Source organism: Callionymus lyra, chromosome 6 (genome assembly GCF_982586985.1).
Source record: "Callionymus lyra chromosome 6, fCalLyr1.hap1.1, whole genome shotgun sequence".
Taxonomy (NCBI): domain Eukaryota; kingdom Metazoa; phylum Chordata; class Actinopteri; order Syngnathiformes; family Callionymidae; genus Callionymus; species Callionymus lyra.
Window position 1 is genome coordinate 26759280 of NC_141823.1, and position 23112 is coordinate 26782391.

General features: G+C 39.8%; 1 protein-coding gene across 1 annotated transcript in view; it reads right to left on the bottom strand.

The window, feature by feature from the left end:
* Nucleotides 1-440: 440 nt before the first annotated feature.
* igdcc3 (immunoglobulin superfamily, DCC subclass, member 3) overlaps nt 441-23112 on the bottom strand; it is a 63161-nt gene continuing 40489 nt past the window's right edge. Inside the window, exons 5-14 of the mRNA XM_087794523.1 lie at nt 21916-22053; nt 18658-18816; nt 14392-14557; nt 5758-6005; nt 4794-4958; nt 3571-3759; nt 3380-3484; nt 2603-2738; nt 2377-2524; nt 441-1449 (exon numbers count right to left, since the gene is read on the bottom strand). Coding sequence (XP_087650649.1) covers nt 1306-1449; nt 2377-2524; nt 2603-2738; nt 3380-3484; nt 3571-3759; nt 4794-4958; nt 5758-6005; nt 14392-14557; nt 18658-18816; nt 21916-22053 — 1598 coding nt within the window. The 3' untranslated portion in view covers nt 441-1305. The remainder of the gene's footprint in view (nt 1450-2376; nt 2525-2602; nt 2739-3379; nt 3485-3570; nt 3760-4793; nt 4959-5757; nt 6006-14391; nt 14558-18657; nt 18817-21915; nt 22054-23112) is intronic.

Sequence of the window (23112 nt, forward strand, 5' to 3'; positions counted from 1 at the left end):
ATGACCAGTGTGCTCTAGTTAATCACAAATTTCTCATTTTTTCTAATCGCAATAAAATCTAGAGTTGATGGCAAAAAATGCAGAACTACATTAAACATCTTCAAACTGTTAAATTATAGTTGATCATTTTGATATTTACAGTTTTGAAATACTGAGCTAGTTTTTTAGCATAGCGCTAATCTAGACAATGAAGTGTCAGTTTCTGCATTTAACATTTAGAAAATGTCCATTAGCAAAGCAGTGCACCTCGTTGAGTAAGTTATTTTTTCAGAGCACCAATCTTTTTGCAAAAATATATAGAACATTTCGAGTGAAGACAAATCTGAAAGAAATCAAAAGCAATGATACAGCAATTCATACATCGTCCACGCACACGGAAACGCATACAACAGATTCATCGGTCTAGACAAAAGTTCATCAACACAACGGTCGACGAGGCTTGCCAGAGATGAACGGGTTTCATAATGCAATAAACAGACAAACAACAACAACAACAACATTGTTATCTTGAGGTAGAACAATAGCTTCAGCATTTTGGAAGTGCTTTATGTTGGATACTCGTTTTTCTTGTTTTGACAGGCAGGAGCGGAGATTCTTGACATCTGAGGTAGCGTGGCACCTGAGCTTGTAAAATCCCGGGCCAGTCAGTCCCTCTTGTGTGTAATTGTGAACACAAGGGAAGGTCAAGTCCTTAAATGCTTCCCGTAAAAACACATTCATTCCGGCTGAGGTAGGTTTTTGTCGAATCATAAGGTTCACAAAGCCAAGCCTAGAGTCTGTACGAAGGCCCAAAAAAGATAAAAATGTTGATATCCTTGAAACAAAGTCCTGAGAGAGAATATATATCAAATCCCTGGAAGAAGGCTGAGGTCGTGGAATCATTGGTACATGAGAGCAGGCAGCAGGAGTCGTTGACGTCCACGGAAAAAGTAGTAATAAGACCAATAACTTAGAACCACCCTGACAAATAGATGATAAAGATATATATGCATATATATTTCTGATATATATTTAAACTTAAAATGTCATTACTCTTGTACAACAATGACCCACTGGAGGCTGTGTGTCGCCCGCCTTAACGAAAGACCGAAGAGTGAAAGTGAAAATAGCTTTTAACAGCCATCTGTCAGAGGCGAGCTCCGAGCAGCCGTTCTAGGATCTCCAGAACGCTTTAACTTCACTTCAAATCTTTGCACGAAAGTAAAAAACAAACATCGAAATGAAACATTTGTCAACCTGAGTGAGAAGTAGAGTCAGCGAGGACACTGCAGCGAGCGTCGCTTTGAAACCTCTACAGACATGAGTTTAGCCTTGATCCTGGTGACCAGCGCCCGCTGTGGGAGGCTGCTGGAACTGCGATTCAGATTCTCGCTCGACACTGAACTCGTCCAGTGGTATCGTTGAGAGTTGGGTGTTGTTGAGCAGCGAGGAGACGAGGGTTGAGTCAGACTGCAGGAAATCAAGAGAAACAAAGGTAAAAAATGTTATATAGACACATGGCAAGTCACACTTTGTGTCCCAGTCTTCACAACATTCTTTTTTTAGTAGCTGTGACTCCCCTTATAGTGCTTCAAATGTTTTTTACTCACATCTATACAGTATCACTTCTTTAGACTAATGGCTAAAAAATGCTAATGCCTCAATAAAACATGTCTAAAGTCATGGTGATGAGTTCAATGAGAGGGAGTGAGCCAAAGAAAGAAAAAAATGTATTTGTCAAGGGTTGTTGGTTAGAAAATGTCTAAAAATACTAATACTTAATACTGATTAGTTCATTTTTTTTTTCAAGAAACCCCAAGACTAAGCTGTTGCAAAGAAAGAAAACCTTATAACATTATCCAGGAGTAATAACATGTCATTTTATATATCCATAGTTTCAATATATCACCTTATTCTGTTTATTGGTTAAGTTATAGTTATTAACATGTTATAAAGTTGACAGTCTAGTTGAATTGATTTTGTCTTTTTTATTTATTTAAACATTAAACACGAAAACAAATGTGTTTGAGGTATCCCTTGTGTTATCTCAGGGCCAAGGTTAACAACCTCCACCACTGCATATTATTTGTAGAAGCCGGGGAGGTTGTTTACCTTGACCTAGTGACACCACAAGGGATACCTTAAACACATTTTTTTCGGGCATTTGAGTCACCTTGATCCAGAGACAACATAATCATGTTCAAAACTACCACAAATTGAAAATGCAACTTATCTAAGAAAAAGCGTGAAAAAAATAAAATACTTAAAAAAACAAATCTATAATAACAAGTTATTATTGAAAAATAATAACTTGGAAGTTGCTTCTGTGCATGACTAAACTGAAATGCTGCTAACTGACTGCATGATAGAGTGGACGCATTCATGAATATTGAGTACCTTCTTTCTCGCCGTGATGCCGTTGACCTCTACGTCTCTCCTTCCCGACCTGGTCAGCCCCGGAGGTCCGAGAGAAGAAGAGGAAGACTCCAACACCGCACTGTGACCTCCCTGCGGACTGGCCTGCATCTTCTTACACATCATTAACCTGCGGATCACACGCACACGTTCGTCCATGAGGGTCTCATCCTGTGTGCGAGCAGCACCACGGTTTCTTTGAACACACCTGCCGCGGTAGCTGAAGACCAGGAAGAGAACGCAGAAGATGATGCAGGTGACCCCGATGTGAATCCCGATTATGATTCCGGTGGTGGATGTTTTGCTCTGTTCGTCTCTCACACAGTTGCAGGAGGCGTCCAGTACTGGTCAGAAACGAGAATGAAGAGTAAGACTTCCAGGATTTTAACAATCGAAATATTATTATTTGAACCTCAGAAATTGTATTTCTAATTTTAAACATTCCACTAGGTTTGACTTGTTCCTCTTCACCAGGCCATAGTGCGGACGGGGGCCCCTTTGACTCCTGAAGTCAAAGATCAAGTAGAACTTACAATAAAATGTTGTATTATTTTTTTTATTATCCTTACTACTCTCAAAATATGACTGAAGGGTTCACGTTTTAGGACTTTGGTCCAACGTTTTTTTGAGCATTTATGACCCCTGAAATAAAGTGTAAAGTAAAGTGAATATAAAAATAATATTTGGGAAACAACAATTGAGGTTAAAAAAAGTTATATATAAAAGACAATAAAATCCAAATTGTAGCATATTTAGCTTGATTTTTTATATTTGATTTTATACTTTTCTCCCCTTTATTTTTCGATGGCCCCTCATAACAGGCACTGTATAAAATGTAGCCCCTGAAGAAATGTAATCGTAGAACTCCTGAGTAAATTCTCAAGGTAAGATGCAGTTATCTTAAGTAGCTCTGCATTTAGATCAGTGGCCAGATGATTCATTAAGAAACATCTTCAATGTGTCTCAGGAACTGTTTGACGCTCACCAGATTTCTCCAACACCTCCCGAAGTGACACGAATCGCATGGTGGCATTTCCGTCTCCATGTTGGTTGAAAGTCAGCAGTTTGATTTCGTAGACCAGTGAGGAATCTGAGGACCGCAACAAGAGCAAAATGATGAAAATATCTTCTTCACTGATATGTAAATATTGGAGGAGTATGAAGTGACTGCTGTACCCAGATCATAGATGGTGTGCTGCGTGACGTTGCGGGGGAAGGTGAGTGGGCCGGTGAATTGCGGGGAGTGGGCTCTTCTGTAGTAGAGTCTGTAGCCTTGGTGTTGACCCGACTTGGACGACACCTCCCACTTCACCTGAATGACAGAGCTGTTCACCACTTTGGTGAAGAGAGAGGGGGCTGGTGGCGCTGCAACACAAAAAACACACATTATTTAATCATCAATACTGATTATTTAATTGATTTAGGGAAGTCTAGGGAAGTGAGAACATTTCTATTTTCCGACGAATCGCAATAATGTTTCCATAACGATACTGTATGGATATTCAGCAATACTGTATTGATTTCTAAATAATATTTAACTTTTGTCATTGTTATTTTGTGGTTCATATTTCAATTAAGTGTGTGTAAAAGAAAATATACTTTTTTTTACTCACAATTAACATGCCAATATTCACTGTGCTCATTTTTCTTTTGCAAATAAACGTAAGGCCGATCATCTTCAGCTAAAGGAACAATGAAATCCTGCAAGATCCGGGGATGACTGAGGACAAGAGGATACAGTCGAGTCCAATAGATTTAAAAAGCTGTTGTTCTCTTGCATTATTTTTTGTGTGTACTTTTTCAAATGTATTTATGTATTTTATTTCTTTCAACTAATTTTTTATTTATTTATTGTTTTATGGTCTACATTTTAATTAAGTGTTTAAAATAAAATAATATTTTTTTTGTTAAATTCACAATTAACATGCATTAATAAATAAACAGAATTTGTTCATTTATGTGTTGCCATTTAACTTCTGGCCTCTAGATGGCAGCAGTCGTTATGTCCTCTGCAGCTAAGGGAACAATGACCCCAGAATGACTGAGGACGAGGGGATACTCTCAACTCCAGCATCTATTAAAGCTGATATTTGGACATATTTGGTTTAAAAAAAGAAAGAAAGCAGTTAAGAATTTGTCAAGAGTCATGTGGTCTTTTAATCTTCCAACACCAGAGTCAAGTACTCGATTATACTGCAAATATTTTCTTAGTTTTCTACAGTATCGCAATATATAGTATCGTTGCCCATGTATCGTGATACGTATCATATCGATTCTTGCCAATACACAGCCCTAGTTATGCCACCGAACAATATTGTTTACAAACATCCAGCTATTTATATGTATAGTACTCTAATAGTAGCTTGTAAATAAAGACATTGATCATCTTCATCTCTCACCTTCTCCGTGAGTGCTCGTCATCACGCTGTCGGAGGGTTTGCTGGCTCCGTGGGAGGTGTAGGCCTTGATGTAGAACGTGTAGCCGGTGGAAGGTTCCAGGTCTCTGATGATGTGCTGAAGGGTCCCCTTACCCACGGCCTCCTCGTATTCCATCTCTATGGGGTCTGACGGAAGGCGAGCGCAGGAAAGTGAGACGCAGGAGAAGAGAAAGAGGAGCCGAGCGAAGAATGACGACAAAGACAGAAATGGGACACGTGTATACGAGGGCAGCCATCGGGGACTCAACGTTGTAACAATAAATAAAACGAGGTTCTGTTATCTTTTATATGGTTTTATCAGAGGAGATGAGAGATAGTACAGTTTAAGCAGGAGTGTCAGTGGCTCTATGAATCACACAGGCAGAGGTGTATTAGAGTCTTTTATGGCTTCTAATCTTGAGACACTCAACCATATCCACTATCTAACTCCAGCCGAAACTACTGGGCCATGCCATCAGGGAAGTGTAATTACAGCGCACCCTATTGGTTATTGAGTTTATAATTACTGCTGCTCACATGTGCTCGCGCACCTGTCCAGGAAGATGAGCAGAAGATACTCCTGAATACTTTAAAATAGTACTCGCAGTGAGCAGATCAAGCTACTGACGATTCAAATCTACGAGCAGAGAGGAGTCTATTGAGAACGCCAGTGTTTTTTTATTAAATGCTGCTCATTTTTCTTTGTACGGCTGCTGATCAAAGCATCTCACTTCTTTCACAGACAGAGGTGTGGAAGTGATCAGTCGTCGGCTAATGATGGATTATGTGATTCGTTCTTTCTTGACAGGAAGCTGTCAACGTGTCATAAGCGGGGAGGATTCTGAGTGAATTCTAAAAGGTTAGAGTCTCCAATTTTCTGTGAATTTCTCTTAGTAAATGGAGTCCAGGGGCATCATGGGAAATAACAACGTTAGCTCATTTTTACCTGAGGTTTTGCGCATGTGCAGCACATAGCCGATGATGTCTTGGGTGTTCTGGTCGGGCTCTCTCCACGACACCTGCATAGTTGTGGGTGAAAGACCCTCAGCTTGCACGTGGGTGGGCACCCCGGGGAGCCCGTCCGCCCAGAGCACCGTCAAGCGTGCGCTGGCCTGAGTGGAGCCGGCGCTGTTCTCGGCAATGCACTGGTAAATGGCCTCGTCCTCCTGGCTGATGCCGTAAATAGTCAACGTGCTGAGAGGGAGAGAGAGGAAATGTTTTTATTAAATAGGTGAGATAGCACTCAAGAGAAAACTTTATAACAAGAAACTGTTTTCATGAAAACACGTTTTATGATGTTATTTATTGTTTTCACAGCTCGTCTGAGACCTTACACCTCAATTAAAAATGAATAAAAATGTATTTCCACAGACAAGAGATTGGCGAAGTTACATTCCTAGGGTTTTTATTTTGTGGTTGAGTTTCCAGTTGTCATTCGTTTTTTCTCCTGACAGAGGTTGGCGTCTTCAGACCTGGTAACAGTCGTTCGTTCTGCTGGATCTTGAGGATATTTTGTTGTTTTATTATTGGACTGTCTTTGCGAATGTTTGTATTGGATTATTGTTATTATTTTGGAATATATTCTTATTATTGGTATATTACAGACATGAACACCTGCTAAAGAAGTGTGATTCATTCTTTATTTAGTCACAGAGCTTTCATTTGTACAGTAAAATGTGTCCATCCCCCTGAACTGTGTAGCTTCACCCACCATGATGCACTGTCTGTAAACATATTTTAATTTGTCTGGGTTTACTTCTCTACAATTTGGTTTATTCCTGGGCGTATTAACAGGAAGGACTGTATGCGAGTGTGTGCGTATGTGGCGCATCTTCACACAGAAGCGAAGAGCACTTTTTTTTTTTGACATCTGAACACAAAGCTTTAATGTGTCGGTGTGATGAAATGTGTTTCTCCTGCACGCCAGAGTTTTGATATTCCTCCAAATGTGGGACACTTTTGAAAAAGCGAGTTCAAAGCGATCCACAGTGTTTGTGACACATGTGGCGCCATCGCCATGCACAAAAGAAATTAACTTTCAAACTGTCATCAGCTGGAATTCCCATCAGTAAGCATACCCAAAAATGTATATCTCTTTGAAAGCTTTTATCTTTTGTGCACGCAGCAGTCGCACACATTCCACCCCCTACACAAATAATCCTCCATATAACTCCTGCACCAAGGTCTTCTCATCCCGGTGCTGGCATCATTTATTTATGATGGTGCGAGCAAGTTTGAAGCTAAAAAATGACAAAAAACAAAACAAATAAAGGCCAGTTTCTCCCAAAGGAAAAATGGCCGTACATGAATCAATTCATTCAACTTGTGCTGTAGAAAAACACTCACATAGTACAGTGTTTGAAAGGCCATAGGTCAAACTTTTTGTCTTCTTTCTCTGCTTTAGATAAGCCAGCCTGGGGACAATCCATTTTAGGATATCAGAACTGTTTTTCCTTATTGCCGGGGAGGGAAAAAAAAACCCTTCAGGCGTCTGGTTTTCAAGCTGTGCTGCTATATAAACCTGCAGACTTGAACGCGACAGGAGCTCAGGATCCAGATAATCTGGCACTTTCAGTTTGTCTGGCAGACTGTCATCATTCTTTGATTGACAGCTCGGTTCCTCTGTGTATTATGTCAAATTTATGAACAAAATGCCAGGTCGATCCCAGAAGAAATGCATGCAATTTAGTGTAAGAGCAGCGTGTCAGACTGTCACTTCCCGGCTTGGCTCCTGGACCAGCGCCGAGGGACGGGGAGGAAATGCAGCTCAGCGGACATGACTGACCTCGAATCAGTATGAATGTGAAGTCGGTGCGAGCGCTCTGGTGGTCAGTGTGACAAAGTGAATGTTAGCAGTTCAATCCCCCTGCTGTGATGAAATTAGCTGTGTAGAACTGGGTCAAAATGAAAAGGAGAAGAGACACACGGTCCTACAGGTGTATTTAATCCAGATAACTATCTGGAGCTCATCCTCAGTGTCTACATGCTCTGAGTCCGACTAGATGACAGTTATTCAACCATCTTTATACATCATGTCTTGCTAGTTCTGAGATGCAACGGTTAGAGGCCATACAAGTCAGGGAAGATAGATGTTAAATCCAGACGAATCTTCGGGACAAAACCATCATGATCTATGTTTATTATTACATTTCCTGAAATATTCAGAACCTTTTGCGTACAAACAGATTCAAATAGAAGTGACCATAGACATCAGAAACCCCAAGTTGAATGTGAGATAAAATGTCAGGTTTTTGATACCAGAGAAGTCGAAACAAAGTTGACACATATTTTGGCAACAGCTGAATAGACGCACCAGTGCTTCTACAGTATGTTGTCACGTGACCGTCTGCGTGTCGCATGATTGGCTGAAAGTTCAAGTTGCTCAAGACTCGTTTTATAGCAGCATTTATATTTTGAATTTTGAAAGCTTCACATTGAAAATCATTGAATATAGAACATATCATTTTTTTTATTATTGGAATAAGAATATTAAACTGTATGTTTCAAAATAAAATAATTAATTTTGATTGTCTTAATTTTATTATATATATAAAATAAATTTAAACTTTCCATTTACACTTGATTGGATTCAAATATTCAATAAAAACAATATAAAAATAGTTAAATGCAGTTATCTGATAAAATCAAATTCAATCGATAAATGATTGAATTGAACTATACAATCTAAACTAATTAAACTTTTTGATACATAAATGACTGAATTCAAATATTCAATTCAAAGAAATTATTGAATTCAATAAAAAATAACATTTTTCATGACATTCTGATGGCACTGATCGACACACATTAATGCCCACAAACCTCCCTCGAAATAGCAAAAGTGAATGAAGTTGAACACAGTTGGGAAACTACACAGTGAATAAGCAATTAAATCCTAATTTACTGACATAAATGGCCCCACACAGAGCCGACGGGATCTCACAAAAGACGCGACAATGAGGATGAAATAGCGGGGAAACATTTGGGGCTAAACAGCCTGAATATAAGCCGCTAGCTTGCTTTACATGCTCTCAAAAAGCCAAGCTGCCCAGTCCTGACAGGTTGACACCATCATTTACCCATCAGTTCAAGGTCATTTCACCGGCGGATGAATGCGGCCGCAGACGACAAGGGAGATTGACAGTTGGGCTTTCAGTCTGTTGTTCGTCCGCTGAGGGTGTGTTTACTCGCCGTTGTCTCGCAGCATCAAAAGCCAGCATGGCCATTCTGAGTCCGGCGGGAGGGAAGAAGGAGAGGAAAAAAAAAACCAGGGGGGACAAAGGGAGAGTCGTGGCGACGGGGTGGGGGAGCAATGAGCTGTCTGTGGCCTGAGTGGAGGGAAGGGCCCAAGGATATGACTGATTACAGGCGGGGTCATAGTTCAAGGCCAATGCCCAGGCCCCCAGCTCTCTGTAATGGGGCCTGGAAAAGGGGGAGGGGGGGCCGCAAACAAGAAACACAGGTCCGGGTGAAAGCACAGGGGGGGGGAGACAAGAGTCTTTGAAACGACGGTAAGAACGAGTGGACACTGATCGAGACAATTTGAATGTAGCCATAAGCTTTCATCGTCCCAGAGCCATAAAAAAAAATGTGGGCATAAGAAGCGTGTCCCGGCTGAGATCACACCTCCCGGCGGCCCCGGGATTTGGAAGTGGCACCTTCACGGGCCCGATAACGAGCCGGGTTTTCCATACGTGATTAGCCCGGCGTCGCGAGACGCGCCGTGCAGGCGAGGCTCGGTCAGGAGGCCGATAATGAACGGGTCAAGTCAAATCCTTTGCAACGTGCGCGTCTGTGCACGTGTGTCTATTAATCATGTGTTGAGTGAGAACAAACACGCCGCCGTCCCAGGAGTGTGTGTGTTTAAGCAGCCAATCAGGTCACCCCTGACATCAGCGCCAGATTTCTTTTGGGTGAAAAAAAACACCAGATCTCGGGTAAAGTGGAGCGAAGAAGAAAAGCAGCATCTTTGGGAATTTTGATGTTTGATTATGCGTCCGCACAAAATGACTGATGAAGCCACGGGAGGATGTGTGTGTGTGTGTGTGGATACAAGCTGTTTTGATGAATGTGCGTGCACGCATGTGTGTGAATGAAATCTACAATCGATTCTGCTTTTCCTCGCCTGATTTGCTTCTGAAGGTCAGCAACATGGGAAGAGTGTGTGTGTGTGTGTGTGTGCACCTGGGTTTTAACACAATGCTTGAGCCAGACGACAGAAAGCGTTGCTCATTTTACTGACTTTGATTCCGACGTCCCTGTCCGACCGTCCTTGCATATACATACATATGAACAAATACGTCCAGATAACATATCTGAACACAAGCTTTGTGCCGCCGCGAGCTGCTGAATATTATTTGCATAAGCTCGCTGCAGTTTGACTCGTCAGCTTCGAAAACCCGCTGTGTTCTTATATTAATGATTTTATGGTTCACACGACAACAAAAGTGGTGCGAAGAGGTGTGTTGACTGAAAGATAACAAACAAATGTTGCTCCAGTTAGGGGTCAGGCTGCCAAATATGCTAATATGAATTAATTTGACTTTAAAATTGATTCTCTCATTATGAAATAAATATTAAACTAACAAGTGACTGCATGGAAATTGTGGAGATAATATCCCAAAACATCCAAATACCTCTGTACTTTTCGTTTGTAACATCTCGACATGAGGAATTATTCGGAAAAAAATGACAGTTGTCTGACCAAAAAAAACACACTGGATGATGACTGTGTACTAAAATAAAGAACTGTAATTCTTGGACTATAAGGCGCATTTAAACACTAGAAAGTGTGTTAAAATGTTGCTCAACTATGATAGGAGGTGCCTCAACATTACTCTGTGAGGCGCCGCAGCATTACTCCGCAAGTGCCTCAGTATTACTCCATAAGGTGCCATAGTATTGGTCCATGAGGCACTGTAGTACAGTATTACTCTGTTAAGTTGTTAAGTGCTATTTGAGGTGCGGTAGAATTACTCTAAGAGGCATAGTAGTATTACTGCGCGAACCACCGTACCATTCCTACGCGAGGCACCGTAGTATTACTCGGCAAGTGCCTTATTATTATTTTGTGAGGAGCCTTAGTATTGGTCCATGAGGCGCTGTAGTACAGTATTACTGTGCAAAGTATAACTCTGTTAGGAGCTGTAGCATAACTCAGTGAAATACCGTAGTATTACTGCGCAAGGCACAGTACCATTACTACGCGATGCACCGTAGTATAACTGCACAAGGCACAGTACCATTACTACATGAGGCACCATAGCGTTACCACACAAGCCACAGTACTATTACTACACGAGGCACCGTAGTAATACTGCACAAGGCCCAGCACCATTACTATGCGAGGCAGCGTAGTATTACTGCCCAAGGCACAGTACCATCACTTAGCGAGGCACCGTAGTATTACTGCCCAAGGCACAGTACCATTACTACATGAGGCACCATAGCGTTACCACACAAGCCACAGTACTATTACTACGTGAGGCACCGTAGTATTACTGCACAAGGCCCAGCACCATTACTATGCGAGGCAGCGTAGTATTACTGCCCAAGGCACAGTACCATCACTTAGCGAGGCACCGTAGTATTACTGCCCAAGGCACAGTACCATTACTACATGAGGCACCATAGCGTTACCACACAAGCCACAGTACCATTACTACGCAAGGCACAGTACCATTACTATGAGAGGCACCGTAGTTTTACTGCACAAGCCACCTACTGCGCGAGGCATCTGTCATTTCTCTGCGAGGGGTCGTAGTTTTACACAGAATTGAAGTCAGTTATGCTTCGGATGAGGCTGTTTATTATTCAACATCTTCAAACTCCATTCCGTCTCTGAGCATCTCTTTGTTTAGCGCTCCTGCTCCGGCCGACTGTAACTGGTCAGAGTTTACGAGCTCATTAGCTGATGGTGGATATCAAGCGGACCCGCCCCGTTCACCAATCACGGCTGGGAGACAGTGACGCGCGAGATCTATATTGGACCGGGTCGTACATTATCGGTGGCGAGCGGAAACACCGGGATCCTCCCAACAACCACTCCGTCTTTGTCTCCTCTAATGTGCTCTTCCTGCTGCCTCATCATTTTGTTTGGACCACTTGCTCATTCTTTCTCCGGCAACCAAAGTCCTGCCCCATTAGTACCCCCCTCGTCCCACCCTCCTCTTCCTCTGTCTCTATCTCTGCTACTCATGTTTAGACCTTTCTTAGCAAGTAGGAGTGAAGTCAATGTCAGGCGGGTGTTTCCTTCGTTCGCTCGCTTCACCCCGGTGCCAAATATTGATCTTCTCTGTGCATATTTAATCTTTTATTTTGCATCTCTGGTATGTTTATAGCTTATCAACATGTCTGTAGGTGGCTCGGGAGGGAATGGCAAAAGTTTCATAATACCAGGGTTATTATTATGTGCAACCATTTTGAGTAGATTTTTTTTGAAAACACATTATTATTGCACATATTCTATGATGTATTTAGATTTTTTTCAAGCCATACATTATACATTATGTAAGTAAGTCTTTATTATTTAGTAATTTTTATTTGTATAGCGCTTTTCCAGACCAGGGTCACAAAGCGCTTAAACAATCAAAAAAATATTCAATAATGTATATGTGACACTATCTAACACTAATAGATATGTGGATATCAATAGATATTTGTGCTTAAAATAAAATAGTAACAAGAAAGATGGTGAGGAATTTATAGATGTGTTTATTAATAATAATAATAATAATAATATTTCAATATTAAATGCCTGTAATACCCTTCAGCTCAGATCCAGTTCATTGCACCATTATCAATTGTTCGCTCAAGAATATTGAGTATTTCTGCATCATCTAACTCGGTCCAACAGACCTCTTATCTGCTGAGACTGCTAAGTAGGAGGGTACCCGGGGCATTCCTGAACACTGCCATGGGAAAGAGTCCAACGCCGACTTGCTATGCCACTGGCGTACAAAAGCCCAAATGAAGTCGCTCTACTTCTTGGCAGGCAATAAATCCAGCAGCTGCGGAGCAAAGAGTGAATGGAATGCAGCAAAAAATTATGATGAAGGCAATTACCAGATCTGTGATCAGCATTCACTGTCAAATTAATTCTATTAAGCAGACCCGACTGCGTCCGGCCGGGGAGAAAAGAGCAGCGGCTAATGACTAATGACTCGCAGTGCAGAGCAGAGCTCTGTGTAATTTCTTTCACATGTTCGGGCGAATTCTGACGCTCAGCGTTTGCTGTTGCCTAAATGTGCAGAAAAAAGAAAAATCCCTTATGCTTTCACTCTCATCAAGCAGCCATTAAGACGTACTCATGCGGCGCATTATTAGAGTGACACTTTTCACTTAAGCAACCGTTCATGGTGAAATGATAATGCATGGAATCACGTGAAGACCAGGCCAGATCGTCAGCAGGTGATTGTGAGTCATTCTTTTCAAATGATTCCTATAAGATATGACTCAAAGTGACCGACGTTGTGCAAGTAAAAGTTCAGGCAAATTAATGGGAATTAAGTCAACGGGTTCATTCTGATGATAACAAAGACGTTAAGTATGAAACGTTCTACATAATAGTAGGCTGATAACAACAGTAGTTTGTCAGTATAAAGAAAGTAAGTAGTTATTATTTTTAAAGCACCTTTCTCAGAACAGGGTCATAAACAATCAAAACCATACACAGTTAAATACATGATTTAAAAAGGTCAAGGTTATTATGTGATTTTATTGTATTATATTATCATATTTTTTTCCTTTCATTCCCTGTAAAGTGACCTTGAAGGTTTTGAAATGTACTGTATTATTATTAATAATGATATACTTATTATTTTCTGACTCTTAGTCTTTTTTTTCCGTGTCTTAATGTTTCATATTTACTTTGCTGAGTGTGGAAAATACATTAGATGATTATAAGTCGGGAAGAGAAAGACAGAGTTCTACTTTACTTGCATTTTGTTTTTTTCACAGTACATTTAATGCGTTCTTTATAAGCATAAATTTATACATTTGTCCTTTATATTTGAATTATTTTAATAGACAAATAATGAGAATCGGAGGAGATTAAAATCCAGACACTTAGAACTAAAATTCCCTCTGTTTTACTAAAAGTCCCTTGACAAGATTGTCCTCTATATCACTTAAGTGAAGATTTGTCCAGATCAACATTTATTCCACTGTTAATTCAACTTTATTTACTATAGAAGTTGATGAGATGGTTCTGCAAACTACACTCGTTGATGCATCACATAACCACGTCCATTTTTCTCTCAGAGAAGAAGAAACTGATTCACAGAAATTCAATATTTTTTAACAAAAGTAAAAAAACTGAAGGCTATGTAGCCAAATCACTCCAGTAAATGAGCATTGAATTTTAAATATGCATGAAATCAAATGTTAATAAATTCAAAAGAAGAAAACAGCGTCACTTATGTAATAAAGTATGAGATGAAGGAATGATCTGTGCATAAGTGGTGCTGGTATTTGTTTTCCAACATGTTGTCATGAGACATACCAGGATAATCAAATCCTCTTGAAGGCTGAGTCTCTTACAAGTTGAAGCACACATGCAGATCTTGACTTATTTAGATACCTGTTGTTATTCCTGAGTTTGACGTGACCCCCCGGCTCCAGGATCTGTCCGTTCTTCAGCCAGGTGAGCTGCGGCTCCGGCTCCCCGCGGGCCTGGCAGGTGAAGAGGGCGGTGGTGCCGACGGGCCGAGCGATGGACTGAGGGGGCTGGATGAACTCGGCAGGAGCTGAGAAGAGACATGTCGGGAGTCATGAGAACGAGGGATGGATAAGTGAGGGAAAGTATCGGTGAGTTTTAATGAATGTTGATAATATCTATGTGCTCTTGATGGTTGGTTCACAATAAACTGTCCTTGGGCCCTCTGAGGGGAGCGAGTTGACGGCAGCGACGGTGCTTTCATTATCTCTCTCCACCTCTGATTCTGGCTCTCCATGCTGTTTTAAAGGTGAAGGTCAGAAGGAGCCGGGGAAGGTATTGATTTGCACCTGTGTGGGTTTGGGTTAGATAATCAGCACCATTCATCCATCTTACTCTTGTTTTCTCCCAGTTGGCTGTCACACCTCGACACCTCAGACGCTCTGTGTTTCTCCTCCGCCCCGTCCGAGCTAAATAAACCTCCATCATTTACCGCGGATCAATAGGAACTATAGGCTCACCTGTACTTCCTCCTTACGTTTCCCCTTTCAGAAAGTTACTCCGACAATACTCCGGCTCATTGAGGCTCGGTTATTTAAAGTCAACGTGAATCTTACACGCTCCACGTTTTTTAATGAAAGAAGACAAACGTATGTTGGCTCAAGTAATTACAATTGGACATTTGTTTCCAGAGATCGATATCAAATAACAAGGACTTTGTCACTCGTATAATTAACGTCGCTGCCTTTTCGGACGAAGTCAAGGCTCTCCTTTGACAGGTAGATAAAATGACACATTGATCAGGATTGATCTGGAGAACTAAGGCGAGGTAGACGTGGTTCTCATGATCAATAGTGAAGCCAGATGTCTGATGCGTGGTGACAATAAACCTGAACAAGATCTCATTACCAATTCAACATTTGATTTTAACGTGTTTTATTAATACTTTTGAATACATTTAAAATAGAATATAGAGAAACAATCTGTCAATCAAAATCTTTTTGTCATTTTTTAACATTCTTTCCCACAGTCAAATCAAATAATATTAGCGCCTATGATCTCCTCAATATTAACCTTTGATGTCCGGATCATTTCAATTTTGTTTTGTCCGAGAATGAGTTCATTAATATTAAAGTCATTGCTTACTTTTCATTATAATACTTGTATTCAACTTGAATATTCAGTTTCCTCTGCATGATCACATGGTAGAGTCTTTGAGACAAAAGCCTGTCCCAGCTAGCAGGGTTAAGAGGCCAGGGACACTCTGGAAGGTCAAAAGGAAGCAGCCCTCACCAACAGGAACCAAACCCCAGTCTTGCTGTTGTACCCTACACCAACGAGGATGTGTGTAAAGCTTATTTATTTTATTTTATATGTATTTCTTGTTTTAATTTTATTTCAGAACTGTGGCTTCTGGCGTGGTGTGGTCAGGACTGCAGACTGTTAACTTGTTCTCACACTAGAGTGAAATCTAGATTTTGTGGTATGTTTACAAAAAAAACAACCTTATAATGTTCTTATTTATCTGCATGCCAATGTGCACAAACCATCCTGAAACTGAAGAATTTCAAATAAATGATTTGATCTAATTATTCCATCGTTTTTGTAGATCTGAAGATAATAAATCTACTTAGGAACACAATGTTCTCCCTTCAAATTGATAAAATATGATTAGTCTCTTAGAACATTTTATTGGTTTAATAATATTATTTTAAGATAATTATTGTATGTATACATCAGACACACAGTAGTCTTAATGTGCTTAACATGAAACAAACATGAATCTTTTTTTTAAATGACACTCTACAATAATAACAACAATATAATGAAATACTTCTGTGAGTTTCTGTGAAAGAACAGATTGAAATAGAATGCAAATAAAACTAATAAATAGAGAGAAAACTGTTGATAAATCACCTTAACCAATTTCCTAAAGGAGACCTCCTGAGGGATCAATAAAGTTCTATCTAAAAAGAGTATAAATATAAAAGCGTGTTTTTAAAAGATATTTAAAAGAAGGTACAGCCTTATCTCCCTGAGCAGGCTGTTCCAAAGTCCAGGACTCTTGATGGAGAATGCTCGATTCCCTTTTCATTTTAGTCTTAGGATCTAAGGCTGTGATCTAAGGTGGATCACAGGTTGTAGATGTAGAAGCCAGACCAAGACGTGATTTCAAAATAACAAGTAATATTTTTGGAGCAGTTGGAAGCGAGAGAGATGCCAGAGAGGAGGGATTACAGTAATCAAGACATAAAGAGAAGAGCATGATTTAGGTAATAATTTCAAGTTGTATAAAGCAGGATCCATTAGTTGAGCTCATCATTTGATGAGGTGGTCGACCGAAAGGGATGAATCGAGCAGGACACTGAGGTTTACGACTGCATAACTTGGTGTTATGTTGCAGCCTTTATTGCGCTTGTAATCATTTGATGCATGAAATTGTTTGAAGTCGAAGCATGTTCATGTCATTCACTCTCAACTGGCCACTTGTGATATGAGCAAATATTCGAAACTAATCCAGGGAAGTATTACTCTGCGCAGCATATCTTTAATAGCCATTGAAATCCCTTTATTTCTGGGCTCCTAGAACATGTTGAGAAGTAAAACAGAATCTTATCTCCAGGTACATTTGCAGTCCCTGAGATAGGCGCTTCAAATAAATTTAATTTATTCAATGATTCTATCGATTCATGCCAGCTTAGTCACAAAACCCTCGCAGTGCTTTAAATCATCTCAGTGGAGTCCGCTCCGCACGTTTTGAGCAAATAAAATCAGCATCGTATCTGTGGAAAGCGATGCATCATAAGAGATGTTATCTAACAAGCCTCCACAAATGTGATGCCAGATAAATGCTCTTATTGTTCTTCTCTGAAAGGTCCACTTTATTAAAACCTCTTGAGACTGTGAACTGGACACGCATTGATAGAAACTGCAGCTCTTATCCTTAACTTCATCTTAATGTGATTTAGGCCTCCTGGCTCTACTTCATAGCTGCTGGTTCGAGTCCCTGGCTGTGATTGAGCTGCTGAAGCAGAACAAGCGTTTCATTCCACACGTCTTGGTAAATACACATCTCAGTCATTAACATTTAAACCAACAGTCAAATTATTCTAATGTATTCCAAGATCAGTCAACGCTGTGACAAAAACCAGTGCAAGAAGCTTCTCATGTGTAAGATCACACACACACACACACACACCCACACACACAGGTCAAAGGTTAATATTTCAATATAGCTGGAGGAAGATTTGGGTTCCATAGAGACTATTACGCAACAATTGTTTTCCTTTATTTTATTGTAGTTTATTTATTTATTTATTTAACCCTTGTGTTGTCTCAGGGTCAAAGTGAACGACCTTCCTGGTTTCCATAAATACATATGCAGTGGTGGAGGCCGTTTACCTTGACCCAGAGAGAATACAAGGGATACCATAAACACATTTGTTTTCAAGACTTTGGGTCACCTTATCCCGGAGATAACACAAGGGTTAGATTTTCCTAGAACATTAAAACAAGGTCAGAATCCATAAAAAGATGATAATTATAATATATTTGTTAAATGTATTTAAAGGTAGTCAGCACTGAGGCTATATTTTCTTTTACCTTTGCCAAGGAGGTTACTTATTTGTCAATGTATTGAAATGACATTTTCATGAAAGTTTAATAATTATAGTTCAGCTGTATTCTAGATTTCCATCTGGAATCAAGTAAGTTTTAAAGGAGTTCTCTTGGAAAAAAAAATAAACCACAAATAGAAAATTAAGTTTCAATTGACTTCAGTGACCAAATGTGTTTTTTGCTAACTCAGTTTTAGGGTTGCTATTTAGATTGCACTAGTTTTTACAAGGAAACAGCAAAGCCTGTCGCGGATGGGAAACGACTCTGCATGTTCACCCAAATAACAATGATTTGAATTCCTGTAAAGCCTTTAAGCCTTTGGCTTTAATTCATGTAAACTGAGCTCCTTGGTGGATGTATGTGCTGTCAAAGTGCTTTTATAGTTTTAAAGTTTAAAAAAGGAACAAAAAAAGTATGATTTGAGTACTTTAAAGCTAAAATATTGATAAATACAAATAAATAAATGAAATTAAAAAACATATTTCTTTGACTTAAAGCGCTTAAACAGAAAAATATATTTATATCGTATCAATTCAATCAGGGCACAATGGCCCGAAAACGTCTGCAACTCACCCTGGACCACAAGCCGTCCCTGAGCAGTCCTACGAACGCGGGTCCCTGGCTTGTTAGCGGCGCACACGTAGACCCCTGAGTGCTGCACACCGACGTCCGTGATCATCAAGTTGCCGGTGCCGAGAACCTGGATTCCCTCCACGCCGATGGGACGCCCATCTGAGGAGAAGGAAAAACAAGCCGTTGGAAGAATAAATTGCATCTGGGAACAGAATCAGAGTCACACAGCCGTGTTAGCATATGTATGAGCCGCGAACCGGGCAAACCTTGGATGAGAAAAGATAAAGAGTACGAAACAAATATACGTTTTTAAAGGAATTGTATGAGAGAGAAACGGGGGGAGGACTAAAGGGCTAACAAGTCGAAAAAGAAAACCGTACTGTAAAGCATCCGCACACCAGAGACTTGTTTGCTTTGTGCTTTTTTTATCCAACAAATCTTATCAGATCATTTTAAACTGTTACACAAGAGATTTGTTAGCCGCTACAGTGGAACTGAAAACCGACAGCAACTTGTAATCTCATATCTGCACACGGTCCATACCGTCCCCTCCCCAGTGCACTTATTGTATGTCCTGGATAAGCGCACTGTACTGTTCTTGCTATCTGTATTCTCAACCCGAACAGGCTTCAGTGTGCCTCCGATATTAGCTCGGAAGCCAGGGGCCATTTTAATTCCGTCGCTGGCTTCCTCCTGCAGCCCGTCCACATCTGATGCTTTAAAGGCCACGCAGGCAGTGAAGGAGAGTGAAGACACACTTCACTTCGTTCTGCCATTAGTTTCAACACGACAGAATAATCTGGATGATTCTTGGTGTTTGTTTAAATAATGTTATAAACGAAACTGCACCACTCGATAGATTAAATCAATGCTCGACATGGGGGCCAACAATTTTATTTATTTTCATAAATAATTACTAGTTCAACTCTGAATAACTTGCTTAGTTCCCTATTTTTAAACCCTTTCTCCTCATGTTTCTATTTACTTTTTGACTATTTCTTGGTCCTTAAATAATGTGACTGAATATTGAGGAGAAGAAAAAATACAGTTTATATTATGTCACGAGATACTTACACTTGATATTTAGCATTATATCTTTTTTTCTTCTACTTGTGTTTGATGTGTTTTTTCCCCTCACAATGGCCACTCTGTATAATGTGGCCCCTGAGGAATGTTAATTGCCACGGCCTTGGTCTAAAAAGGTAAAAACGGCCACTTCTCAAATCTACTTGGAGCAAATTAGAAAACAGGACGGACATTTTTAAGCTAACATTTTAAAATCATTTTTGCTTTTCATAAAAAAATAAATTAAAAAAAGACATTAAACTCTTTGACCCCTGAATATTACTTTTTTAAAATGAAAATAAAAGAAAGTATAAACCAGCATCAATCGTCCGCCATATGTCTGAACACACGTTCTGCGGTCAACATCTGTTTGCATCATTTATGAATCATAATCGAATGAGTCTCTCACTCAGAGGTCCACTCTGACTCAGCTTGACAAAAGAAGTTTCCGTCTATTCTCCTCCTCCTCCACTCCATCACTCCTGCTCTCACACGCCGAGTTTGATTTCCATGCTGAAGCACAAATTAACTTAGTGCCGCAGAAGAAAAAGCGGCAGCCAGCGGGCTCGCCGGACGCTCAATGAATGGCAGCAAACAAACGGCGGCATTAAGGAGTGACTGATGTGAGACTATCAGATTCATTATGCAGCTTATCCTGGCCTCCTCGTCGTAATCTAATACTCACAAATCCCCTCGTGTTAGCGTTTCATTCTCGCAACACAGTGTAAGGCAATAGCCTCAATCTGATTACGCTCGAGTGTTGGGGGGGGGGGCTCACATTTGGAACCCAGCAAACCATATTGGGTAATTGGGTAAGAGAAGGAAAACGCACATTGAAAATTGCTGGTGACAGATTTTGACTAATATTGGAGGTGAAACTGCACAACAACACAAGACCAGCGGAGGAAACTAATCGTGTCTGTCTCAACACCCCAAAGCAATTACTCCCCGGGCTCTCCGGAGCTTTGACCGCCGTTTTAATCCATACGGAGATGAGACACGCTCATAACGACACGCTGCTGATCATAACGTTAAGCCTTAAGACCAAATGTCGCTTCCTACTGCATCACCTAACCAGACTGGGAGGAAACCTGAGGACTTAGTCAGCTGATTAAAAATGTCGTTTTTTTCACCAATGTAGTTTTGCCTACAATCAACTTGAAAGATAGAAGAAAGTACAGAGATATGATATATATCACGATACAGGGGAAAACATACTATATTTAGTTTGTTTTAAATCATTTAATTTAAGGAAATATACATTGTACTGAATTCAAACAGAGGGATCTTTTTTTGTATTGTAAATATAAGTGAAAATTTGCATGATAGTTGTTAGTAAAAAGATTAATAAATCGTTCTTTGAATATCCATATGGTATCGTTTCTCTGCGACAGACTTTCCAGGGTGTCCACCTGTAGAATCTAGAATAGTCTCAAGCCCCCCCGTGACCCCTATACGGGATTAAGCGGTACGAAAAAATGAATAAACGATACCATTTAAAAAAAGAATAAAAAAAAATAAAAAAATGTTTATTTATATTTTCTTACACCCCTTATTTCTGAAAAATCTTGAAAATTCTATTGAAATACTTTTACTTTTTTTTTTAGACTTGCCAGTTAATAAACTCCACCAAGGAGTGAAGAGAATAATTCAATGTATCTGGAAATCGATACTTGGATGTGTATTGAAGAGACTATGTCACTCAGTTGACTTTGGATGAAAAAATGACTTTAAAAAACAAACCAAAAATAAATAAATAATTATAATAATAATTTAAGTGTATTGATATTTTCTTAAACCCTAAATATCTGAACAATCTTGAAAGTTTAATCGAAACACTTTCACTTTTTAGTTTATGTATCTGGACAACGATACTTAGATGTGTATTAAAAAGAGTCAATAAGTTGAAGACTGAACGACTAGTATTCTTCCAGATGACCTGAAGAAGGTTTGTATCGACTTTTTCAAATAATTGCGGGGGTTAAGTTGTGCTATGCTAACGTCATACTCCAGCTAACTCATCACGCACACATGTACGTCCATTACATGACGCTGAACATGTTTAATCTGTAGCTAAAAAATCTGCCTGAAGCTCTTACGCCCCTCATATCAGGGGCTTTCACCCCATGTTTGTTTTACAAATGCACGTTAAAGGTTGTACATACTTTAATCAGATTATGATTCTTATCTTACCCAGTCTGCTCCACGACACAATGGGCCTCGGGTAACCCGTGGCAACACATTCCAGGATGGCAGTTTGATGCACGGTAAGCGTGAGGTTCTCTGGGCCCACAAGGATCACTGGCTCTTTGTAAACAGAGGACTGAGAACCTGCAAAAAAAGGAAAAGAGCATGACAGCAAAACAAGATGGTATGATGGATGGCTCCCTTTAATTGGAACACTCTGGAGTGCATTAGCTCGATATGGTGCATCTCCTGGACGGGGCAGAAAGACAATGGCTTTGAAAACCCCCTCGGATACACGGAAAGAGCTGTGGCTGGTGGGGTGGTGTGTCGCCGACACGACTCCAGACAAAAGCGCAGAGACACTGAAGGTTAATCTCCACAGCGTGGATGAATATATCGATTTGGGGAGATTAAAAGCAAAAGGATCGTTGTAGGAACTTCATTACACCAGAGGCAGCAATCTATAACATTTTGAACAATAATGTCAGCCTCATAACATCATTTAATCTAAAAACTATATGGCTCAGGCGGAGACCCCGAGGGCCACATGCTGCCCTTTGTCTTTATTTACGGGAGGCAGCGCATTATTAAGTCCAGGCCAAACAATAGAACTCATCTTTTAATTCCACATAAAACCACAAGTTCAGAGAGATACTGGATCTAGTTGAAATTGCAGACCAGAACCAGCTAAAATTCTGAAAATCTCCTAAACTTAATATGAAAAGAAACCTATTTTTTCTTCATCAAAATTGTACATTTGAATTGAATCTTCTGGGTTGATTTGGTTAACGTATCTTATATATAGATATGGTTTTAATTTCATCATAATTGGACATAGATTTACTTATATATCTGCAATGGAAGTATATCATTGCCATCATAATATTGAATGGTTGATTTTAACATTTGAAATGCATTTTTTTTTAGCATTGAATAATTTTTAACCCTTTAAATGCAAAAAATAAGTCAATAATATCTATATATATATATAAAAAAATTAACTGATTAAAGAAGTATACTCTCCCCCTTCACTTTAAAAGGAACATTTAAAGTTAAATATTTCAAATTCATCTGTAATTCAAGGGTTAACTAGACATTTTTAATAATAGAAATACACTAAGAGCATTTTACCTAAATTATTTTTGTCAAAGTCCAGCTTAATTTTCATCTTAATTTGCAATATCATCATTTTCTTTTTACATC